This window comes from Strix uralensis, chromosome 4 (assembly GCF_047716275.1).
Source record: "Strix uralensis isolate ZFMK-TIS-50842 chromosome 4, bStrUra1, whole genome shotgun sequence".
Taxonomy (NCBI): Eukaryota; Metazoa; Chordata; class Aves; order Strigiformes; family Strigidae; genus Strix; species Strix uralensis.
In genome coordinates, this window is record NC_133975.1 from 29,807,350 (window position 1) to 29,832,709 (window position 25,360).

The 25,360-nt window shown below is 40.4% G+C and overlaps 1 protein-coding gene across 3 annotated transcripts in view; it reads left to right on the top strand.

Moving 5' to 3' along the window:
- The first annotated feature begins 882 nt into the window (after window positions 1–882).
- The window catches only part of SLAIN2 (SLAIN motif family member 2), a 38,755-nt gene continuing 14,277 nt past the window's right edge, over window positions 883–25,360 (top strand). The window contains exons 1-6 of one of the 3 annotated variants that reach the window (XM_074866135.1): window positions 883–1,479; window positions 11,120–11,268; window positions 18,542–18,706; window positions 20,177–20,338; window positions 21,625–21,984; window positions 24,410–24,547. In XM_074866135.1, coding sequence (XP_074722236.1) covers window positions 1,124–1,479; window positions 11,120–11,268; window positions 18,542–18,706; window positions 20,177–20,338; window positions 21,625–21,984; window positions 24,410–24,547 — 1,330 coding nt within the window. In that variant the 5' untranslated portion in view covers window positions 883–1,123. The remainder of the gene's footprint in view (window positions 1,480–11,119; window positions 11,269–18,541; window positions 18,707–20,176; window positions 20,339–21,624; window positions 21,985–24,409; window positions 24,548–25,360) is intronic. The other 2 variants (XM_074866133.1, XM_074866134.1) reach the window with 2 other exon arrangements.

Consider the following 25,360-nt stretch of genomic DNA (forward strand, 5'->3'; position numbering starts at 1 on the left):
CTGGCAGCCTCAATACCCCAGCAGCCCACGCACCATACAACCTAAACACAATCATGTGGCATTTACTGCCCACAAGCTTTGCACCTCCTCAGCACACCCCACAGGTCTGAGCACCCCAGTCTCCTTTCCCTTCTTCCCACCCCAAGCCTGGTAAAGGCTACTCATCTGCAGCGTCACCCCCTGCAGACTCCAGTCGTCCTCCAGTCCCCTTGCTGGTGTTCTTCCTCCCCCCAGCAACTGCAGGCTCCAGAATGAAGCTGTTGAGTAGCTGGAGCTTAGGAAAAAAATCGTGAAGGGATGGCACTAAGGACACTGCCTCCCAGTGGCATGGGGAAGGGGGGCACAAAGCATCCTCACCATGCCAGCAGATGAAGTTTGGAGACACAAACGCCCAAGCCGCACTAATTCCTTAAACCTAAATTTGTTAAGAGTCTTGTTGTAGATGGTAATTTCAGTCACTTTTCATAGGATTATATATATATTTATACAGCATGAAAGGCTCAAGTGATATCCAGGGAACCGTTCAGGTGCCTGTCACACACAGAGGGCCCAAGACCATCACCAGGACCAGGGACACACCCCGTATCCTTTAGAGGATACGAGCATTTGGGGAATGTGTCCCGTGGCTTCGAGTACAACTCCCGGGCGGGACCTGTGGTCCCCACGGGCCGGGCCGGGCCGGGCCGGGCCAGGCCAGGCCGTTCCCTCAGGAGCGGGGCTGCCGGAGGAGCCCCTCAGACGGCGCCATGCGGCGGTGAGGCAGCGCCTCCGCCTGACAGGGCGGCCGCCGCCCCAACCGCCGCAGGGGGACCCGCTCCCGGCAACGCCACCCTACCCCAACAGGGCGAGACGCGAGCGGTGACGCTGTCGGGCTACGCACATGACATCAGAGCGGTGGGGCGGGCGGGGAGGTGGTAAGATGGCGGCGGCCGGATACGCGTCCTTTACCCCCGCCACCACCCGCCGGCGCCGCTGAGGAGGAGGCGGCGGCAGAAGGAGCAGCGCCCGCGGCCCGCCCCGCCCGGCCGCGCCACAGCCCTCCCCCGCGCGGGCCGCCCGGCCATGTAGACGGGGCGGCGCGGCCGCCCTTCCCCGCGCAGCCGCCCCTCTGCCGGCGGGCGCCATGGAGGACGTCGGCTCGGGCGTGAATGCGGACGCGGAGGTGCGGAAGCTGCAGGAGCTGGTGAAGAAGCTGGAGAAGCAGAACGAGCAGCTCCGCAGCCGCCACGGCGCCCTGCCCGCCGCTCCCGCCAGCCCCAAGCGCCTCCTGGGCGGCGGGCCTTCCCCGTCGCCCCCCACCGCCTCCCCGCCCGACGGCCGCTGCCTCAGCCCCAGGGCCGCCGCCCGGCGGCCGCCCCCCGAGGAGCCCGGCGGCGGCGCGGCCGGCGAGGAGGGCAGCGGCCTCCTGGACGACGCGGCGCTGCTCAGGCCGGAGGAGCTGGAGCGGTTGGCCGGCTGCGAGGAGGACGAGACCGGCTGGTGAGGAGGCGGCCGTGGTGGGGACGGGGTAGGGGCGCCCGTCTCCATCGTCCTCTCCCTACCCCTCCGTCGCCGGAGGAAGGCGCCGTCTCCAGACGTGTGCCTGGTGTCGGAGGTGGTCTCGGGGCTTTGTGCAGGGAGGCAGAGCCTCGCCCTCTGGGGCTGGGTGAAGGGATCAGTTCTCCCAAGATGTGCCGGAGCCTGCAGGGGAAGGGTGGTTTGGTTTCTGCACATCACATCGCACCTCCCCGGAGGCCTGTAGCTCTGCTTTTGTTCGGCCGCGGTGAGAGTATTACATCGGGTCACTTGGAGACCGGAGCAGGCTTCAGTTCTGCCGCAAAATCGGCTGTCAGTGTTTTCACAAGTTCAGATGGTGTGGAGGTGTTGTGAAACTTGCAGAAAATTGCTGGGGTAGTGCAGAATTAGCCCGCAGGTACTGTTACACTTCTCTGAACGTGTATCAAACATGTTTTAAGTCTTGATTTCTTTCAGCTGAGAAGACAGCAAATGTAACATTCTCTTTCATCTCATAAATGTGTTGTCCTTAGATGCTTTCATTTATTGCTAATGAGGTAGGACCACGGTTTACCTTGGGTGGTTCCTCTCTTTTGAAATGGACTGCTTACCCCGCTGCTCCAGCAGAAGCACCTGCAGGTGGCTGTTCACGTTGTCTTTATTACACTTGGATGAGCTTCTAATGAGAATGAATAAGGTTTGCTCTCTCTTAACATCACGCTGTTCACCAGCTGTCTCTGAAGTTTCCTATGACACTAGTTGAGGGGCAGCATTAGAGCTGCAGGAGAAACAGTGGGGAGGAGAACAGTGTCAACAGAGAAACACAAGGGAAGCGTGTACAGGGAAGAAAAGTGTAACAAAAGCAGTCTGACTTGGGTCAGAACTGGTTGTAGGTTCATCTACAAAGATCTCTTTCTGGAGCAAACATGCAGACAAATTTAAAAAACAAACAAAAAAAAGTCTTTCGGAGTTAAAAACGCCTTTAAAATGCTGGAATAATTCCACGGATGAGCAATGTTTTAGTTGCTCAGGGAGGAGACAGTGTATGTGCTTCCTCAGAGATGTCATTTGCCTGACATCCAGCCTGATCCATTGGAGAAGTATGAGAGCATAAGTTTATTCTCATCCAACATGAGCTTACTAAATTAACACAAGGCATCATCTCCTAGATGATGAATCTGTGCAAGGCAGCTGCTCTTATTTCTCAGATTATGCCATGTAGTCTACTGGTTTATAGCATGTGAGGGAAATACTATATACTAAATTTGCACAGTAAGTTTGAAGTAGGATGGCCAAATTTGTGAATGTCACGAATTCTGATAATAGATGTTATTTTGTATATTAATCTTAAATCATGGGCAACATAATGTATTTCTTCAGTGAAAGTTAATGTCCCAGCAGAGCATATGGTGACAGTGATGGCATAAGTACTGTGTGTTTTTGTTTATGCAGTTCTGGACACTCATGGGCAGGTGGCATAGTTCATTGAGCACTGCTCTTTCTGGTGTCAGGTGTTTGGCACATCACTTACGCTGCCTGTTATTGTGGCTTCAGTCATATTTCTTCTATGGAAGATCTAGTTCTCAAAAGACAACAGAATTTAAATGCAGTCTATTACATGTTTTTATTCCTTTCCTAATATTTTAGCAACTATAATACTAATTTTCAACCTCAGACATGGGTCAATGACTGAGACACAAAAGCATACACCTAGAAAAGAGCAGTTGTAACAATTTACTTATTGTTGTACATATCAAGAAATATGGCTGTCATTAAAAAAAACTTTTGTCTTTTCATGCTGTAGTTTAATATGCACTTAATGATAAATGTGGTTTAGCATGACTGGTTTATTTTTTTTTCCAAATTATAAAAATGGAAATCAAACTCCTGGAATTTCTGAACACCATTTAATTCAACTGTTCAGGCACCAAATACTCTAAAACTGTTTTTTTCCTTATGAAGGTAGGATGACTTTGTGCATTTGCTGAATAGAGGTTATTGCTCTAAATGAAGTTGGAAGTTTTCAGAGAGCTAGTGGAACAATCAGAAAGAAGCAAGCCTGTGAAAATAGAAGGGGTGATGTAAGTGGATTTCTCTTAAAGTCGTAAAGATCCCACTCTTAAGGCCTCAGTTATGCAAGGTCACTCAAAAAGTAATTGAATCAACTGAAAGGGTGAAGGTACTTGATGAAATTTAAACCTCGTGAACTCTTTCGGGTTCAAATGGATTTGGATCACTACTGCTTAACCCAAAATCCTGTTTAAACTATGGGATTATGTCACTGTAGAAATCAAAGACCACTTACTAGTTGAGGAAACCTCGTGTGGAAACAAACTAAATTTAAATCACAGTTTGTGCATAAAAAAATTGATTCACCTTGCCTGTTTTGAATGTCTACATAGAGAAACTTAGACTTTTCTATTTTTTATTTCAGAAGGACCTTACTATGGGAGATAATAGTTGATGAAGGATGCTGGTTGTCTCTGTTCTCTCTGCTTTGTGTAACACAGGCATTTTTTCAGTCCATGTGTTCATATATTCCATTTTGAAATTGTCTGCAGTCTTGCAATGGCAGAAGAAATAGTTTTCTTCACTGCTAAAATTACATTGTTTTACATTTAATGCTGATGAGTGCCTGTGAAGTTTGGCTATGAATTTAAGATGGAACAGTTGAAATTGTGACTGAAACTGATACTGGAATGTGATGTGTTGTTTTTTAAATCTACATTTGGGAGTTTAATTATTTAAATGCTTTTAGATAAGTCTACACAGGACAGAAGTGTAAAGTGAAAAATGAAAGGAGAAGGTAGAACTAGCCTGAATTACTAACAAGTGAAAAGAACTTTGATCCTGCTGCTTTAGTAGCAGCATTAGCTATTAAAACAGTTAGTTTTTGTGGTTAGTTAAATCCAGATAAGTTTTAGGTTTAAACAGTTAGCATATGAGACAATCTTCAAATCATGTGGTAAATTACTAAAAATAATTTGGTGAATTTAAATTGGGTTTCTTGGCCATATGCTTCTGAATCCTTTTTAATATGCTAAAACTTTCTTCCTGATAGAGTACTGGAGGTTGCAAATAGGCACATAATGCACAGGCACACAGTACTGAGCTGTACGTAGGCCCATGGAGACTTTGCTTTAGGCCTGCTAATTACTTCCTCAACAAGCTACCAGTGGCTTTGGTTATCTGTTCTATGGGTGTTCCTGTTCAGCTGTTCTTGAACCAGATTGGATCAAGTCTAAATTTTTTTCAAATTTCAATCTGAACAGGTCTTTTTCTTATTAATTAATTAAAAAGGCAAAAGGGCAGGAAGGGGGACTGGAGTGGAGGAGTCTTCAGAGAGGCAGGATGAGCTGTACAGCTCCTTGCCTGACTTGCTGGGTAAGGCTGGGTGTGGATGTGTAGCGCATTTGAGACAACTTGCTAACAGGACGCAAGGTGGTTTGCTATGTTTCTTTTAAAAAGTGAGCTGTCCCAAGTTTATTGCAGGATAAGTGTGCACACGTGGACAATTACTGTACATCAGTTAATGTGCTGTGAACCCACTCTTAACTTGCTTTGTGGTAACTTGTTACAAAGTTGTTTACCTAAACTTTCTGAGGAACTTTCTTTTAAATGTGAGGAAAACATGCAGTGCATTTTCTTAAAAATTTATATGCAGTATGTGCATAAAAGTGTATGGTTTTGTACATATAATTGTTTAGCAAACTTCAGAATAGTTGTGTCCTCTTTAAATGACAGTGCTTTAAAAGCTAGCCTAGCACTTATCAATGTTTTCATGCCACTGCAATCTGAAGTCTCCTTGGTAGGGCTAATAGAGCTAACAGCTGACTGACCGCAGTTACAAACAAAAGGCGGCTACTTTGTGTTTAAAGTGAAATTGCTGGTGGGTTGTTTATATTGATATTAATAGTTCAGGGTAATATTTTTAGTGTTTTTGAAGACCTCATACTGGTTTGGTATCCTGTTTAGTTAAAATGGAAAGCAAGTACTTTTATACGCATTCTCATTCAGCAGCTCTTTCTATTAAATTGTCACCTATTTTTAATAGTCTATGTTTCTGTTCTCGTCATCTGTTCCAGTTAATTAGCTAAGTGGCTGTTTTGAGATACAGACAATGAAAACATGATTGTCATCTGTAATGACTGTCTTTCAGCTCATGTTGCTTAATGTCCTTTGAGCACTAACTTTGTTTTGGAACCCTAAAGTTTGCCATAGTGAGCTAGTAAAGTGTAGGGTGAGTGTTTTAGGATAGAGCTGCACCTGAATGAACTCCCATTGTGGAGATTACATTGCAGCATTTCCTCTTCAGCTGCTAAAATGGCATTGTATTAATGTGATTTAGGCCTCTTGGAAACTGGACAGGTTCTGATCAATTCTTGCCCTGTGACCTAAGTAAAAGAGAAATTGATGCTTTTCATTTTGTGGCAGATTAAATGCCAGTCTGATTTAAAGTGGGGTTTTTTAACTGAATTCAGGTAATGGCTTCTCAAACTAGGAAGATAATTTGAAAAGAAGGATCTGAGAGCGCTAAGGATTAGAGAAGTTACCATTTTGTCAAATGCAACAACTGGTGTAACATCAAATAATATTCCATTTGACTAATGTCTTTGAAATATCTGTTGTGAAATGGATGTTTGAGGACTGTAGGAAGAATTTTTTTCCATTTCTAACTTTTTACGGCTTTTAAACATGTTTGATATTTTGACATTATGAAAGCTTTGATACAAATTTCCTTTATTGTCTTAATGGTATTCCTGAAATTTACCTCATAATCATATATTGTTTAGGCATGAATCACATTTCTACTTTTTGGAGGTTACTAGGCTCTCAAGCGTAGTAATTAAGCAGACTTATATTTTGGAACACATTTAATAGGACACAGAACTTTTCAACTTTTCTCTATTCCATGTAAGTATCAATAATACTATGTTAGAACATATATGTTCTAACAAATTCATTCTGAAAAGCTTCTCAGACAGCGGACAGTTGTACAGAGTTTGTGTGACAGTTCTGGGGAAGCTGCATGATGGTGTTACAGGAGTCACCCAAGCTTTTGAAAGCCCCTTTTCACGTTCTACAACATCTCTTTCAGACAGCTATATGTTCTTTTGAGATGAGGAAATGAATAATGGCTATAATTTCCAGCAACTAGCCAGAGCACAACTAACTGTCTCTAATTGTCGGTGACAGGAAGGTAGTTGTGTTCCCAGTTGCAATTTGGAACATCTCTCTATCCTCCCAGTTCTACTTGAAAATCACATAATGAAAAACCTTTAATATGAAGGTTTAATGGGATTGTCAAAGCATTTTTGCAGTATTCATCTCCTTATTTTGAGAGACCTGGAGTTTTGCTGTAACTCTTGCATCTCTCAGAACCAGAAGCATTCAGTTAAGTACACCAACAGATTAGTAATTACAGGCTGAGCAGTGTGTGTCTGTTACAACTGCAGGATAGGAATTTTGCAGGGGTGGGGGAGGAGGCAAGAGGAAATCTGTGGGCCAGATACGTGCAGGGATGTCACTTAGTTTTTGGATTGTTGTTTGTTTTGTTGGGTTTTTTTAAACCAGAGATTCTCTTCAGATCTTTACTTGTAGCTGTTTATTCAAAATCCGTCTTAGATTTTAAGTTATTTAAATTGCTACAGATAGGATCTCCTGAAGATTTTCAATTGATCTGAAAGAGTTTAGATTGACACTGTTGTGTTCTAAATTGTCTGTTTCCAAGACTGTCCAATATTATTGTCTCCAATCTATTTATTTTTAGTAGCTTTTTGTCGCAGAATTTCCCCCCTGTATTTTAGGGGGATTTCTTACTGTTCTATCCTTAGATTTCTATTCTTTCTTCACATCTTTTCTTCAGGTTGCTTTCTTGATCCTGCTTTCGCCTGCAACATGTTTTGTCTGATCTCTTGTTTCATTGCCTCTTGTACCTGCCAGTTTTTGCTTAAAGTTAATGTGGCTAAAATAAACGAGCTCTAACTCAAGTTCCTTCCACTTGCCATCTTCTTTCTAATTCAGATCTGTGACTTCATATTCATCTGCATGTTTTTTCTCTCACTCTTGTGCTGAGCTGTAGAAGGATTTTGATACAAAAAGACTTTCCTTTTTTCTGGATTAGAATCTTGGCTTTTTGTTTTATGCCTGTGGCAACTAGCCTCTTGTATTTTAATGCACTGGGATGTGTTTCTTGGGTGAGGTAATCCCTATGCAGATACTCCATTCCTACCTTAATGTTGTGTCTTCTTCCTTCAAAGCCTTTTCTGACTCGGCTGTGTCCCAGTGCAACATGCTACAGCTTGCCACATTCGGCTGACGTTATCATATGAGCTTGTAGTGACAGTAGTCTTTCTGCAAAGCTCTGCCCTTTTTGTGCAGCGTCTTCCTGGAACTAATCAGTAGAGCCCTGGCTGCTTTAAACTTCAGATTGGTGCCGCTGTGGCATAGCTGACTAGTGACGGCTGGAGGAAGGGAATATTACTGTGTGCAGCAGAATCATAATGTCTAGGCTTCTTAATGCTGTTTCAAAATAGATCGAAGCTCCTGGGCTTATTTTTATATACAGTTTCTTTTACTTGACCTTGTGTCACTGAATTGAAGAGTCTTTACTCTCTTGTGGAAAAATTGGGAGTGTAGCTTTCTGGTGTGTTAACATTTGTAGTAGGGGTGGTAACTGTAAGCTGTCAGTTTCCTCAAGCGTTTTCAACTTCCTGTTTTGAGAAAGTGATTTAGTAGTGTTTAAAGATGTATGAACTCATACTGGTAATCTTCAATCTTGGAAGTTGCTGTGCTGCCAATGAGTGCTGTTGCATTGCTGTAGGAATGCATTGACACGTATGAATGGGAGTGAATTTCTTCTGGAAACTTCTTCAGCTGAGGAGGACCTATCTCTTTTGAGTCAAACAGTAGTCTGACAAAGAAGATTGCTTAGCTCTGTGAAGTTATTTGTACATGCTTCATAGTCTCCTTTCTGTTCTTTTTCCTTTCCTGCTGTTGGGAAGAGAGGAAGAAGTAGTAGAAGCATCACTCTGATTCTTAGCCTTGTCCTTGATCTTATATTTTCTAATCCAAATTAGGCAAAACGAGTAGAATTAAGTCGGTTTCAAAACTTGAGATTGGTTGTTCTTTGTCAGATGGGAAATTAAGATCACTGCTTTATATTAATGAGATTTAGTAATTGCATGATGTGCAAGAAGCTGTCCTGAAAGAGCTAATGTGTTACTGCATCAATGCACATGTGTTTGTCATGAGGTAGTGGTGCCGCATGAAATGTGTGTATTGTAAAGTTCTGCCTTTTCTTGAAATGTAAGGTGTGAAACAAAGGCTGTTAAAGGAAAAACAGTTGACTGTAAAGAGGTCGGAGAGTCTGCAACATGTGTTTGGTTAGAAAGGGAGGTGGAACAATGGGAACTGCATGAGCCCACATTGCTTCAGTAAATAAACTACTTGTGAAACAAATGCAACAATTGGAAATTGCAGAAGAGAATGTGTTGGAGCTTAAAATACCAGGTGCCGTTTTGATTAGAGTAGTCTTGTGGAAGATACCCCTTCTGTGTGTCTTTCAAAGAGGACATGTGCACTTCATTTTCTTGCCTGTTATACTGGGTATTACTGTAAACACTTCAAATGTGCATGGAACTTCTCAAACACGGCAAGGCACGTCAGCTATCCAGAGAGCTAGGGGCGAGTCTAGCCTGTAGAGCACTACAGTTGGCTTTGTTGCTTTTGACACTACTTTGTATTTGTATTAAGACAGGAAAGAATACAAGCAAATAAATGTCAAAAAGACAGTAAATTCAAAGTGTTAGAGAGCTAGTAAATGTTAAACGTTACTTTTAACTATGTACAGATAATCCCAGAAAGTACAGCAATTTGTTTAATTGTTTACATAGAACTGTAAAGATTGAGTGATTCTTGTGCTTTCCAAGGCTCTTCAGGGCTATAAACATGTGATGAGCTCTTAGCTTTTCTTGTGGGCAGAGTGCCTGTGAAGGTTGTAAGCCTTTCTACAAAGTCAGTTTTAACGACCAGCATGATACTGGCCAGAGCATAAGCTATATGGACTATAGTATGTGACAGTGGCTATTTGCATTGTTACAGCCAGCTTCATTTTTGTCTGAAAATCTGGCAGCTAATAAAAGTCCCCTCTCCTGCATTTGCAAACATAACTTTCTAATTTCAGCATTCATAACTTTCTAATTTCAGCATTCATAATGGAAGAGCGTTACAGAGTGTGCTCTAAACAAAAAGTGATCAGTGTTTTGGGTGAGATATTTGTGGTGGTTTTATAAGCATGCTTCTTGGAAAGCTCTTGTAAGTGACCTTAAGGGTAGTAATTAAAAAAAATAATAAAATCTTTTAAAGCTGTTTATAAAACAAACTGGGTTCAAGTTCTAGAATTACAGAGGAAGGATCAGCTAATCTCATAATAGAGCTGTGGGAAATAACTTGTGTTGCTGATGTCATTGGCATAGAGGAAATAAGAATTTTTGCTGTTGGTTTCACATGGAAGCATGGCTGACTAGACTGTCAGATGTTCCTAAGTTACATGTGTAACAACCATATTCACTTGGAATATGAAGTCTGTCATTACTCCTAGAAGAAGCGCTCATTTAACCATTTCTGCATATGCGTAAGCTCTAGTTGGAGCTGTAGATCTTGCAGTTCACTGTCTGTTGCTGAAGCACATTTCCAAGTTAGATTCTAGTCCAAAGATAAGGCTTAAGTATCCCTTTTTTGAGTGTGTGATTAGTTATGACTTTTCCTTTAATCTGTTTCTTGAGGGAGGAGAAATTTTCAGCTAAATTTCTAGAGCCTTTAAACTGGAATACTACTTTCTTCAGTCATGGAATGCTGGTGTTAAAATAAATGAATGGAGATGCTGATGGGCAAAGGCCTCAGCATGTCCTGCAGAACAATATGATCTCATTGTTTCTCTTTACTCTCCTGTGTGTGTTATCTCTTGTTCCTTGTTTTTAATGCTTGACTCTATACCCCTTAGGACAGAGATAGTCCCTTTGTTCTGTGTTCAAAGGAAAACTAAAGGATCAGGTGCTAGAATACAAATGATAAGTAAAAATAAAATGTTTATTGTTCAAGGCTACTGAACTAGTAGATGTGTTCTGTGCACTTTAGCACTGTTCCTTGGCTATTAAGATGCTTATCACTTGCTACATCTTTGTTTAGGAAAACAACAGTTGCATATTGCATAGTGCTTTATTTCCTTCTTTCAGGTGAATGTTACCTAAATCTGAAAAGATTAATCCTGATTTGTACATTTATGTGATACAGTGAAATTGTCCATATACCTAACGTGTCTGAAAAGTGAAGATTTCTTTTTTTTTTTCCTGGCATATCTGTTGGTATATTCCAGCGTAGCAATATAGACATCGCTTCTTGACAGGAGTACTTGGGTACCCATATGTTATCAATATTACACTGTAACCAAAATAGTTAATTTAAAGGTAAAACCTGGTTTTATATTTTTAAATTTATAAATTTATGTTTTGAGACTGTACTGTAGATATAGTATAAAACCAGGATGTGGTATTTTGTTACATGCCTGATCTTATGCTCCTTTTGTCTGTCTTCACAGATTTATTTTTTCCCCTCTCCTTTTCAGGTTATATACATCCCCAAAGAAGAAACTGACTCCAGTGCAAAAATGTGTCAGTCCGCTAGTTTGGTGCAGGCAGGTATTGGATTACCCAAGTCCTGATGTTGAAAGTGCTAAAAAGTCGCTGATCCACAGGCTGGAACAGACAATGTCGGGTGAGTCCCTGCATACTAACAACACTGGGTTCTACATATTTATTCTGAAACAGAGTCAGAATTAGCTGGTAAATAGTTGTGAGAGAAGAGGGTGAGGTCCAGCAGTTCTGTCTAAAGTTTTCATTATGGTTTGCAAACAGTAATTAATTTTACTCATTTTCTGGACTGTGTGAATAAAATGAAAGGAAGCATTAGACTGTGAGTCATGATTTCAGAGTTTTATACTACCTGCATAGTTACAATTTGGTCAGAAGTTTTCAGGAAGAAACAATGTCCTTAACTTGAAGGTTTTCTTGTCTTATTTTAAAACAGAAGCCTGTATTAAACTACTGTGACTGTTAGGTGCTTGTCCATTTCTTAACATGGACCTTAGTTTTCTGCTAGATGAGCTATTTTATTTCATCTAAGGAAATGGAGGCTGAAGTTCTTGAATACTTTGGGGAGGTAATACTAATTCCTTTTCTCCCCATCCCCAGTAACATAAGATCTTGTCACAGTCAGATAAAAAAATCCAGAGTTCGTGTTTCTTCCTTGATACAAATTAGCTGGTTCTATTCAGAACTGGAGAAGGGCTGAGCGTTTGGCCATGTGAGGATGAAAGCCTACCTTCTCCACCCTTTTATTCCCAGCCTTTTTGATGTCAAACCAGCAGCAAAACGCTGAAGGTCTGATTAGAATTCTCTTTCCATCTGGTTTCTTGCTCTATTTTAATTTCTTTGTTAGAGCCTATTTTTATTTTTTTAAAAAAAGTTATGCCTCAGCATAACTTTCTTGCTTGCTATTAATACTATTCTCTCTGCATTTCCATCTTTTTGCAGTCTTGCACTACATGTGATCTATCTGGTTTTTTTAACTGTTGTCTTCAGGAATTAGCAGAATGGCTGAACTTGAGCTAAGAATATGCGAACGCACAGTTCTGGGAGCATTCCCAACTACCAGCTCCTTTACGTGGTTATACATAAACTTTGTGCTGAGTTTATTTGACTGTAACTTTTTTCCCCTCCTTGGATTCTTTTCCAGAACAATTCAGTCTTTATTCTGGTTTGTAGTAAAATTGTACCTAATAAAATCTGAAAACATTGCTGGTAGATCATGTGAAAAGTCCATTTCTTATAAAAATCATGGGCATAATGGTGAAAGTGCCTTCAGTATGAGTCACATTTGATCTTCCCCTGTTTCTTGTGCTTTCTATATGTTGCCTTGACAAATGTCTATTAACAATTTTTCTGGTCAGTTAACATGTTATATAGCTTGCTACAGGCAAAGACTGAAATTCTAAACAATGGAAAGTACCCAGATCACAGGGATTTATGAATAATACAAGTTTGGGAATTTGAATACTACTCAGTGTTTAGGACTGGATAGCAGTTAGGTTAAGCATGAACAATTCTGTTCATGGTTTAACTTCTTTTCGGAACTGAGTAGAAATCTTCCAGAAGTACCACAAATTCTGTTACCCTTAGGGTATCTTTAAAAATTCAGTCATAGTTGAAAGCAGAGAGGGAGGAAGCTTCCCTATGAAGTGGACAAACTTGAAAGTTTGATCATTCAAATGATGTGTCTAGGCAACTTTACCTTTTTTTTTTTTCCATAGACCTGAGAATCTGCCTCTGGCAGTGATACTTGCAAGAATACCACAGTTCATCTATAGTACTAATAGGGGAAAATATTAGTGGTAAGAGATGGACACTAATACTGCTGGTTGGAGCAGATTGCATGGAAAAATGAATTTGTAACAAAAAATAAAATCGTCCTTTAGAGCAACCAGCCTACTTACAGATATAGGATAGCAGGAACCTCCACTGGAGAAGGCAGTAGTGCTGCTTGTAACCTTGTGTGTGTTCCTACCCCACAACTGGAATATCTTGTGACTTGTATTTTATGTAGTACCTCATGGGCCCATCCCTTAACATATTACTAGTTGCTGGTTCAGTTTATCAATTTCAATTCCAGTCTCTGTGGATAAGACTTTTCATTCTACTGTTACTTTCTCTCCTGAATCATAGAATCATAGAATGGTTTGGGTTGGAAGGGATGTTAAAGGTCATCTAGTTCGACCCCCCCCTGCTGTGGGCAGGGACACCTTCCACTAGACCAGGTTGCTCAAAGCCCTGTCCAACCTGGCCTTGAACACTTCCAGGGAGGGGGCAACCACAACTTCTCTGGGCAACCTGTTCCAGCGCCTCATCACCCTCACAGTGAAGAATTTCTTCCTTATATCTAATATAAATTCACTCTCTTTCAGTTTAAAGCCATTACCCTTCGTCCTATCACTACATAGCCTTGGCTGTTTTCTCGTAGTTCCTGTTGTTATGTTTTTCTAATATCTTCTTGTTGTTTCTCAGTCTCAAATGCAATTTTGTATTCCACATTTTCCTCTTCCTCCTTATAAAGTAATCTTTTCCATTGCATGATAATAAAGGAGGTAAGAGCACCTTTCAGCTCCATGCTACTGTGGGCAGTTACCGAGAACACGGGACACAAAGTGCTTTGTCACTAGTTAGTTCAGGTTTACAATTGCAGGGCAAGTTCTGCTGAGTGGTGGAAGCCTGTTCAAACTGGAGAGAACCTTAGATATAGTCTGGTGCAAAGACCTCTCTTAGTGGTGCCTCAAGTCCCTGGTGAAAAGTGCGAGAGTGCATTTTGTGTTGGCTAGAAACCATGGCTTCCACCACATGGTGGCCTAAAATCATATAGGGGTAGAGCACATCAAGAAAGCAACAGCAGGAACAGAGAAGTACTAGGCAAAAGAATTTCTGGAAGAGATGCTTTCTTAAAACGTAGATGTACAGAATTAGAAAAGTGTAACTTTGGTCATACTGCAGTTTTTACTGAAGCGGCGTTTTTATTTAAATCTTTGAAATCAAACGTGTGATCAGTATAGCTGGTGGGAGAACTGTGTGGCTGTATGTGTAAAAACTGTCATATTTTCCATGCTGATTAAGTTTGACTTTTCAGTTAAGCATTGTGGCCCTCTGGTAGGGAAAGGGAGACTTGCTAACTTGGGATATGGAAAAGGCTGAGGTACTCAATGACTTATTGCCTCAGCCTTCACTGGCAAGGGCTCCAGCCACACTGCCCAAGATGCAGAAGGCAAAGGCAGGGAATGGGAAAATGAAGAACCATCCACTGTAGGGGAAGATCGGGTTCGAGACCATCTAAGGAACCTTAAGGTGCACAAGTCCACGAGACCTGACAAGATGCGTCTGCAGGTCCTGAGAGAACTGGCAGATGAAGTGTCTAAGCCACTGTCCATCATATTTGAGAAGTCGTGGCAGTCCAGTGAAGTTCTTGCTGACTGGAAAAGGGGAAATATAACCCCCATTTTTAAAGAGGGAAAAAAAGAAGACCTGGGGACCTACAGGCCAGTCAGTCTCACCCCTGTGCTCGGCAAGATCATGAAGTGGATCCTCCTGGAAACTGTGCTAGGAGACATGGAAAATAAGGAGGTGATTGGTGACAGCCAACGTGGCTTCACTAAGGGCAAATCGTGCCTGATGAATTTGATGGCCTTCTGTGATGCACTGGTGGCTAAGAGAAGAGCAACTGACGTCATCTACCTGGACTTGTGCAAAGTATTTGACACTGTCCCACGCAACATCCTTGTCTAAATTGGAGAGATATGGATTTGATAGATGGAGCACTCAGTGGACAAGGAATTGTCTGAATGGTCACACTCAAAGAGTTGCGGTCAACAGCTGAATGTCCAAGTGGAGAGCAGTGACGAGTGGTGTTCCTCAGGGATTGGTGTCGGGACTGGCACTGTTTAACATCTTTGGTGACATGGACAGTGGGATTGAGTGCACCCTCAGCAAGTTTGCCAACAACACCAAGCTGTGTGGTGCAGTCGACACGGTGGAGGGAAGGGATGTCATCCAGAGGGACCTGGACAGGCTGGAGAGGTGGGCCTGTGTGAACCTCATGAATTCCCACAAGGCCAAGTGCAAGGTCCTGCCCATGGGTCAGGCCAATCCCAAGCACAGATACAGGCTGGGCAATGAGTGGATTGAGAGCAGCCCTTAGCAAAAGGACTTGGGGGTATTTGTGGATGGAAAACTGACTATGAGCCAGCAATGTGCACTCACAGCCTAGAAAGCCAACTGTACCCTGGGCTGCATCAAGGAAAGTGTGGCCAGCAGGTCGAGGGAGGTGATTCTCCCCCTCTACTCTGCTCTCATGAGATGCCACCTGCAGCACTGTGTTCAGCTCTGGAGCCTCCAACATAAGAAGGACATGGACCTCCTCTAGCGGGTCCAGAGGAGGCCATGAAGGTGATCAGGGGGCTGGAGCACCTCTCTTACGAGGACAGGCTGAGAGAGTTGGGGTTGTTCAGCCTGGAGAAGAGAAGGCTCCAGGGAGACCTTATAGCAGCCTTTCAGTACTTAAAGGGGGCTACAGGAAAGATGGGGAGGGACTCTTTATCAAGGAGTGTAGTGATAAGTTGAGAGGTAATGGCTTTAAACAGAAAGAGGGTAGATTTAGATTAGATATAAGGAAGAAATTCTGTACTGTGAGGGTGGTGAGACACTGGAACAGGTTGCCCAGAGAAGTTGTGGCTGCCCCCTCCCTGGAAGTGTTCAAGGCCAGGTTGGACGGGGCTTTGAGCAACCTGGTCTAGTGAAAGGTGTCCCTGCCCATGACAGGGGGCTTGGAACTAGATGATCTTCAAGGTCCCTTCTGACTGAAGCCGTTCTATGATTCTGTGGTTGGGCTTGTTCAAAACCTACCGTTATTTAACTAACTTTGTTCTCAATGATAGACTTCACTAATGATTGTTTTAAATGACTATGGGGACTGCTAGGATAAATTTGTCACCTAATTGTAACAAAAATAAATATCAAGTCTCTAGCATTTGGAAAAATCACACCTGATTCATACAGTAGATCTTGTGAACCACCTAAGCATCAGTTTTCTGCACTCAAATTTTTCTATTCCTATTTTCTAGAGCAAAAGAGAGATTCAAGACGAATTTAACCAAATGTTGACTAAAATAAATTAGATGCTGCATACTGTTTCTGAAGATAATAAAAGAAAATTTACATTAAAAGAAAAATGGTTATCATCAACTGTCCTCTCTAGTGTTTTGAAAGCTAATGTGTAATCTTTTGTAAGCTCATGTTTCATCTAATACAGCATAATTTTAATCTTAAAATGAGTTCTCTGTCTTATTAATGTTGTCTGACACTCCTAATAAAGACCATATCTCTAGTTGTTGTAAAAATAGTAATATCTTTCTAAGTTACAGAAATCCCAGTTGGAAAAACTTTAAGAATTCTAGGCCAGAAAAAGAGTTTGAATCCAGCTTTCTTCTGGGGAAAAATACAGTGCTGAGGAATGTGGAAGTTCACATTAACTACGATGAAAACTGCTGTACCATGTAAAGAGTCATTGTGTACCAGAGCATACTTCTTATATGTAACAAAAGTATGCTTTGTTTCATCTAAAGAAATCTGTATGTGATCAAATACTTTGTATTGTTATGGTTAGGTACAAAGAGCCTGTTTTAAAGGTTATATAGTAGTACAATTGTTTTCTAATTTGTGGTTAATATTTTAAAATACTCATCTGTGTAACAAGTATGAAATAACTGTTTGCAGACTTACATTTTAGGGATTTTTTTACTGTCATTTTCAGCAAGAGATGCTGCATTCTATCATCCATTTGGTTGGATGATACTTTTTTTGGGGCACTACTAAAAACTAATTCATTGATGCAGTCAGTTAAAATACGCTAGATGTTTTTAACCTAAATTCACTTTAGTGTAGGCTGGATAATAGTGCAGCCCCACTGTTGCTCGTACTGAACAACGAGGAGGTAGTGACCAAGAGCAAAGTGGGGTGGGAGGAGGAACTGAAGCAGGCTTTGCTACTGAAAGCAGCATTTCATGCAGCTGTAGTCTCTTTTGGCTTCTTGCAATGTCAAAACAAAAAACCTTAAACTGAATAGAAGGATTTTTAGTAAACAAATTAGAGTTCCATTCCTTTCTTTTTTTGTCCACTACTATCGGTAGCCTAATTATTACTGTACTAATTGAAGCTTTTTTCACTAACAGAAATGTCACACAATATTCTTTGAATAGCTTAATTTCTGCCTTTTTGTTTTAGAACTTCTTGAGTGTACTGCCATACATTTGCCAGGCCTGTTATTGTTAGTTTATAGTATATATGCATAGCTTCAATACTGTCATGCCTTAAAGAGAGTTTAGTTTCTAGCTGCTAGGTGAGCTGCAACTTAATCGAATGTAGATTTTCATACCATAAAGTCTGGATTTCTAGCTTTCAGTTTAATGTTTTGCAACTTAATTTGTTCTTTGTTAAAATACAATTCTGTTTGGGATAAAATACTTTCAGCAACAAAGAAACTGATTTTACCCAAAGTCCCTTGGTCCCATTGAAGTTCCATTTTCTATTACATTAAAATAAAATGTAAATTTCTGAACAAAATAGTAATTTAAGTAACTGTACAAATCATACACCTGGCAACTAGGAGAATTGCAGTATTGTACTGAAAATGTTTGCCAGTGATTAAAAATCCATCTGAAAATACTTCAGCATTGAAATATATACAATAAATAACAGAGGAAAGTAACCAATTTTAGATCTTATAGGGCCTATGGCATTGAAGCCCATGGACATAAAAATCCCAAAGCATTAGAACAGGAGCTCTACAGAAGGGACTAATCTTGCAGTCATTTTGCTTTATTGTGCCCAGTAGGTTCATGGTACCCAGAAATACAAACAGAAGCATTTGCCATGGTTAATGGTTTTTCATTTTAGCATAAGCTTTGGGGAATTTTGTAGGTGATATTGCTTAGTTCTGTGGTGACAGTCTTGGGGTTACTGTTGAAATATTGTGTGATCTAGACAAGTCTGAATTCTGGAGAACTGGACTTCATGGTGTGTTCTGGTTTGTATTTAATTGGGCATAGGATGTATGTTAGTGTGGCTTAGCTAGTATTGTCTTTCTGCTGCTTTCCTCCTCCTTTCCAAAGTCTACATTGAAGATCTTGAAGAGATCAGTCGTAGTGATCTTTTATCTGATTTTTACAAAGAAAATACTCGTTGCTATCTTGTCTTGCTCTCTTCTCCCACTCCTTCCACAGTATGGTTGTACGTAGGAGATGAAGAAATCAGTTGAAAAACTTCCTGGTGACCAAAACATTCTACTTGAACTGTAAAGTAATTAAATCACACTGAAGATATCATTTAGTATTGTATTCATTTTTCACTGGTTCCTTCAGCATAATTTGTCACTTTCCTTCTCTTTCATACAGCTCTCAAGAGACAGAGTTTGTACAGCAGCCCTTTCAGTGCAGTCAGTTATGCGAGCTCATATAGTCCAAATACTAGTAGCCCCTACAGCAGTGGTTTCAACTCTCCCTCCTCAACACCAGTGAAATCTGCTTTAGTGAAACAGCTTATACCTCCTGGTACCTCAGGTAAGTGTGTGTGAGCATCTGGTCTCTTCCTTTCTTCTTCCTCCTCTTCCTTTTAAAAACGTGTGCTCAAATAGATTACATTTACATTGAACTAGAGTAAGAAAGACACAAAAAACTTGTCAGTCTTTTGTAGGATGTTTGCATCATGCAGTATCTAAGCCTTTTAGGAAAGGCTTTTTTACAGACTTTCAGGTGTAAGATACATTTTAAAAGTTTTCTCTGGATGTCCATGTCTCTAAAATCCCTGATGCACATTAGCAGTTAGACCAAAACATGTAGTGTTAGTTCTGTGAAGTCCCAAAATACCTAAACAGCTTCTGGAATTGGCCCTGTAATTGACTGGGACCTAAGTTGCATAGTGGGTGTTTAAAGGTTAGGTGTTGGTAGTTGTAAAGTCTTTGCAACTACCCTGTTATTTGTTAACTGAGACATTCGGTATGCAATGTATTCATCAGCTCCTCCAAGATGTGAACAATATGATCTAAGGAAGAAGCATGTATGTTAATTAAAGGCATTCCATGAGGCTTTGCAGCCATGGGTGTAAACGCTAACTTCTGGCAATGTTTTCTGTCTTTATCCTGCACCATAGACACTTTCTTTGCATCAGAAAAACTGATACCTGGAACATATCTCTGCTCTGAAGTCAGAATATTGACTTATTACATATACTTTTAACTGAAGTTAGCTTGCAGGAAAGATGAAAAACCATTGCATTGACAATCCAATTTATCTGTAGTTCACTGTGGACTTGTAAAGAGAAGCCTGCACTGCAGTATATTCACCAGAGCTGTTACCCAGGTTTTGTTTTAATCCACGTAGCTCTGCTCTGCATTGTGTGCTACGGTGCTCTATTTGCCTGCAGGACAGAGAGGTGAAATGTAACTGGCAATGGGGTGTCAGCCAGAAGGCAGCAAATGGGAAGTTTTCCTGGTATGTTATAGTTTAGCAAAGGGGTGTGCCTACAATAGGTAGTATTTTCAGATAAACTGTATATTAAGCATTCCAAACTGAATCAGTATGCATTGGATCAAGTCCTTATTGTTAAAAAAGATATAATCAAACTTACGTCTTACAAGGTATCATGCAGAGTCAAGAATGAAAGCAAAAGTGGAATAGGTATGCAACTGCTCTTTCTGTAAGAGCTGTGCAGACTTGACAGCTGTTGAAACTTGGTACAGGTGGATGAGATGATATGTCATTAATTTGTTTTGCCACTGTTATGATTTTATGAAGTTGTTAATTTTTAGAAGGTAATGGCTAAGCTCTGCTTGTGTAAATTGTATTTTCAGCCTAGGTTCACAATCAAATGTTTCAAATGGTCTGTCAGACGCAGTGTCTCTGTCATAATCAGTTTTCAGATTGCTGGTCCTTTTACAAGGAAAGGAAATACAGCTTGCCTTTTTTGCCCTCCCCCCCCCCCCCCTTTTTTTTTTTTTTAACATTTCCTATTACTTTCTTTTCTTTCTCTAGGTCATCTTAAAAGTTCAGCAGATAGAAATCCTCCACTCAGTCCACAGTCCTCTCTGGACAGTGAATTAAGTGCATCAGAGATGGATGAAGACTCTATTGGGTCTAATTACAAGCTAAATGATGTTACAGATGTGCAAATTTTAGCACGGATGCAGGAAGAAAGTAAGTATTTTCCATCCTGAAAATGAAGTGGATCACTTGATCTTTTTTTATTGAATAACTGCAGTAGTGCTTGCTTAGCAGGAATGGAAAAGGGGTGTAGATTGGATGTACAAATGTGGTTCTCCTGAGAAGGCTGGCTAAGGACTTCTGCCTCTAGGGTAAGGAGAGAAAACTGCAGTGCAGAAGTGTTCTTTAGGAACAGTGGACAAAAGAAGTGCTAGAGAGAGTATGAATTTGTAGCATATGCTAAAAGGATGGTTGTTAGACTGGACTACTGCCTGCCACCAGTCTTCTCAGGAGATACGTGCCTTCCTGATATAATCCAGTCTTCTTGACATCAGTGCTTAAACCATGATTTAAATCACCAAAATGTAAAGTCAGTATGGCAAAGAATAGTTAAGAAAAGCACCTGTGTAGATGTCTCTCTTTTAATATAGGTTTCGTTGAGACTTTGTCTTTTTGTCCCTCTGAGACTGCAGAAAGTGGTAATTTCAGTTGTCGAGCTAGGTCGTCTCCAGAATTTTTTTTTATTGCATACACCTATCAGTGGAAAAAAAACCCCAAATGCCCAATATATGTATATTTTTTTAATAAATTATATACATGTACTACTCTACTAATATATTACATACATAAAAATACAGAAATTTACACAAAATATAAATTTAAAAAGGATAAGATAAAGATATAAATATATAAATAAATAAGATATAAAGATATATTAAATGAACAAATAAATGCAATTTTAAACATGTTATTTTATTAGTAGTACAAAATTTTCTTCCTGCACCCCAGTGGATTGTTTTGTGTACCCCCCTGGGGTGGGTGCACCCACTTTGGAGACCAACAACTTTGGAGTCTAACAACTCCAGTTTTTCTAGGGGTAGCTTATCATATAGCTTTTTTTGTTACATTTACTAATACATTGTAAGAGATACTTCATTGTGGCTGCTATAATTGTTATAGGATGTTACATGATATCAAAATTAAGGTGTAGCCTGTGTTGCTAGCATCCAGGCTGGGAGAGGAGATGAACAAGTACACAACACGCCTATACTGATGATTGCTGTAGTAGGAAAAGGAATGAGCTCACCTACTTGTTTCAAGACACTATCAGCTGGTAGATAACTTTTTTTGGTACTAATCTGAAATTAATGCCTCAAATAAAAGGAGTTAAGGTGAGTCAAACCTGAGTTTGAGCACTGGGTAGATATTTGTATGCACTGTCTCTAGTTTGAACCATTTGTGGGCTGGAAGCAAGTAAACAATGTTGTCATTGTTGCCAGGCCTCCGGCAAGAGTATGCAGCAACTGCTTCTCGGCGTAGTTCTGGTTCTTCTTGCAATTCTACAAGGCGAGGCACATTCAGTGATCAGGAGCTCGATGCGCAGAGTTTAGAAGACGAAGAAGATGGCACGCATCATGCAGTGCACCCTGCTGTTAACAGGTTCTCACCATCACCTCGCAGTTCTCCCTGGCCTTCACCAAAACAATCTCCAAGGAATTCACCTCGCTCCCGATCACCTGCTCGAAGCATAGAATACAGTAGAGTGTCGCCCCAACCTATGATTAGCCGTTTACAGCAACCTCGTCTTTCGCTTCAAGGCCATCCTACAGATTTGCAGACTAGTAATGTCAAAAGTGAAGGTAAAAAGCTCTGCCTCAAACTCATTACACAAGTAGTTGTTTAGTTGCTGTAAAGGATTTTGGTCAGTGTGCAGTGCTAAAACTATATGCCTATGTAACATCATGGTTTAGTCTCAGAGTTGTTGAAGAAAAACCAGAGCAAGCAAAGCTTAAGTTCTGCTGGGGAACCCTTACAGTCGCATGAGTTGATAGGCTTATATTTGTTTTAAATGTTACCCAGTCACTCTGCGTATAATTGAGTTTCATGGTGACAGAGTTCTATCTTTGGCAGGCAAATGCACTAAAATAAAGCAGAGCCCAAGGGAAGCTATCACTCACCAGTAGGGTTAGGCCTTGCAGATGACAGAATAAAATGCAGGGAAAGTAATGTGGTCAGATTAGAGTGACATGGCAACTTATGCATGCTTGTAGCTTGTGAGATAGCTGAATGCTTTCTCTGGCAGTGCAGGACTCTGAACTGTTTGAGCATGAACATAGCCTTAAAAATATTACTACTTAAGCCATGCATTTGTTGGATGTTTTAGATATCTCAAAACTGTGCAAACTGCTGCATAACAAAAAACCAAGCTTGCAGTAAACATGACACAATTATACTATATTGACATAGAACAAAATAAGGTAATCCTGATACGATTTTGCTTCTTGAATGGTACTTTTTCCTGGTAGCAATGTGGCAGAAACTCCTTTAACTAGGCTGAAATTTCAGAAGCGTATTTTCATTTTAACAAATGTAGTTGTTATCTCGCAAATCAAATGTAAAATTCAGAATGAATATATGTTTAGATATGAAGAATTCACCTTATTTTTTTCATCTTTCAGGTAAGCTGGATGCAAAATGTCTGCAGTATAGATGATGTAGAAATGCATTTTTAAACTGTTTTTCTGAGGTTTTTTTATTGTTGTTCCACCCCACCCCTAGCCCCCACCTTCCCCGCTGCCCCATAGTAAAGCAGTCTATGCCAGTTACAGGATTTCATTGTCTAAGAAATTTTAGAGTTTTCTAGCCTAGCACACTGATTTTCCGGATTAACTTTCAGGGACGGTGATCCTGCAAATTTAACTAGCTATTCAAGAATATCTTTGGAAGGGTTAGCTCAAGTCTCATCTAGTAATCGTGGTTTGGGGAAATTTTAAGTATATAGGACAACGTACAATGCAGAAGCTAATCAATTACATTGTGATTTAGTTGAGAGTTCCTTTCTCGTTCTTTTCTGGGGTTTCATGAAAGTCTTAATGCATGCTAGATGAGTGACACAAAAATATCCCATGAGAGGCAAGGTACCAAAAGCTGGTATCCCACATACCAGAGGGATCAAAATAGAGTGTGCGATGATGTGTTTCTGAAACACTTCCAAGGAATTCTCTTGCAGTGGTTTTTGTGCAGTTGAATGTTGCTTGGATATTCAGAGTTGATGCAGCAGCAGCTGAAAAAAGTTTGTCTCTAGAATGGTTGGAGGGAAATTTGGTTGGCAGGCTTAACAGTGTACCAACTGCAGTGCAAAGCAATGCAAACTACTAAGTGCACAAAGTACTCTTGTAGGAATATTCAGCCTATGAAGACTCTTACTTTTGTTTTCATCTTTAGTGCTTGTGCATGGTTAGCGTACTTCTTTCCTGCATCCCTCTACAGAATCAGGATGGCCACTCATCCTGACAAGGCATCTGCAGTCTTCTATCCAAAGTACGTCATCAACCCAGCTGTGCATGGGTTGGAGATACACAGAATGTCATTAGACTTGAGAAATACTTAATGGCATCTTTTTGTAGTCTGTGAGCAGTGGTACAGATTCTAGAAGACCCTTGAAGAACCAGTATTAGCTGAATAGATTGTCAAGTCATGTGTGAAAGATGAAGCATAACTGGACACTTCAGTAGCTTTGAATGCTGTGTATGAAGGGTTTCTTTCCAAGTGGGTGGCTGTTATTTGCTGTGTAATGTGCTGATAGGGGACTGAGTAGTCCCCAAAATTGACTCGGATAATAACCATGTGTTTTTACTCTTCAGGCAAGCATTCTATATTATAAATAACTTTCTAGGTAAATACTTCAGAAACTCTGCAAAACTGCAAATTAGGTTTGGTTATTCAGTTTCTGTAACAGTAGGACAAAACCCAGAGAATCATAATCCAGATATGTTTCAGTTTCAAAACACACTATGCTTGACTTTTTTCACTACAGGTGAAAAATGTACGTGCTTGCTTTTTTATATGAATATTTTGATGTGATAGATCTGAGAATAATATAGGACTTTAATTCAAGATAATGAAGAACTGTAATGTAACAAAATAGGCTTTTAAATCGCCGTGTAGTTTTATATAGCTAACATTTTGTGTCACTTAGATTTGGGTTTCAACTACGGGTTCATAACCTGAACTTTGTCCAGCATCAGACTACATGTTATGATATCTTTATATTATTTTGTACAGAAAAACTAAGGCGTAGTCTTCCAAACCTGTCCAGGACATCTAACATCCAAGCTGAGTCTGTAAAAAACAGCAGAAGTGACTCAAACTTCCAAGTGCCAAATGGAGGAATACCTCGCATTCAACCTCAAGCCTCAGCCAGTAAGTACCTTCAGTGTATATTTCAGAATTAAATGATGGTACTCAGCTGTCTTCCAGTTTCATGGCAAAGAGAAACATTGCATGCCACGCTGGAGATGCTAATCTTGATTTTTAATTATATCTGTGTGAATCTGCTTTTTGGTACACAAAATCTGGTACTTATTATATTCAAAGAATGCCTGATCTCTTATTAAGGTATCATTCATAGTTTTATAAAAGTACATGTAGAAGTATATCTAACTATACTATTTATTTATACTCTTTATATAGTAGTTAGATGTTTCAGAAACCATTTATTTCTGTGATTTACAGAAGGTGTAATGCTCCGTACTTTTGAATTTTATTTTCAGACTACAAAAATATACTAGGCTATGAAATAAATACCTACATTATGTTTACTGCTTTTTTTAAACTAGTGAAACCTGATCTGAAAACATTAATACAAGTTTAACCCTTGTTTGCAGTTCCTTTTCTTCTTTTGTCTTGTCACCTGGAAATTATATATTTGGTTGCAGATTTTATTTACTTTCTTTAAGTGTCAGTTACTACTTAGAAAAGGTTTGGATGAACCTGTGTCCCATGAAACAAATTAGCCCATTGCTGGGCTAGTAGCTGCTAGTTTGTCCAAAAGTGAACTGCTGATATGAGAATGCTACTAATCTCACAAGTCTCTTGAAAATGGTGACCTTAAAGAAGCCAAAGTAAATGAAACTTGAATATTCAGTGCTTCTTTTTATGTCAATATTGACAGCTCCTCTTGTTTAAATGTTTCCTGACCGTTTTATTTTAAAACAAGTTTCAGAATTTAATAAC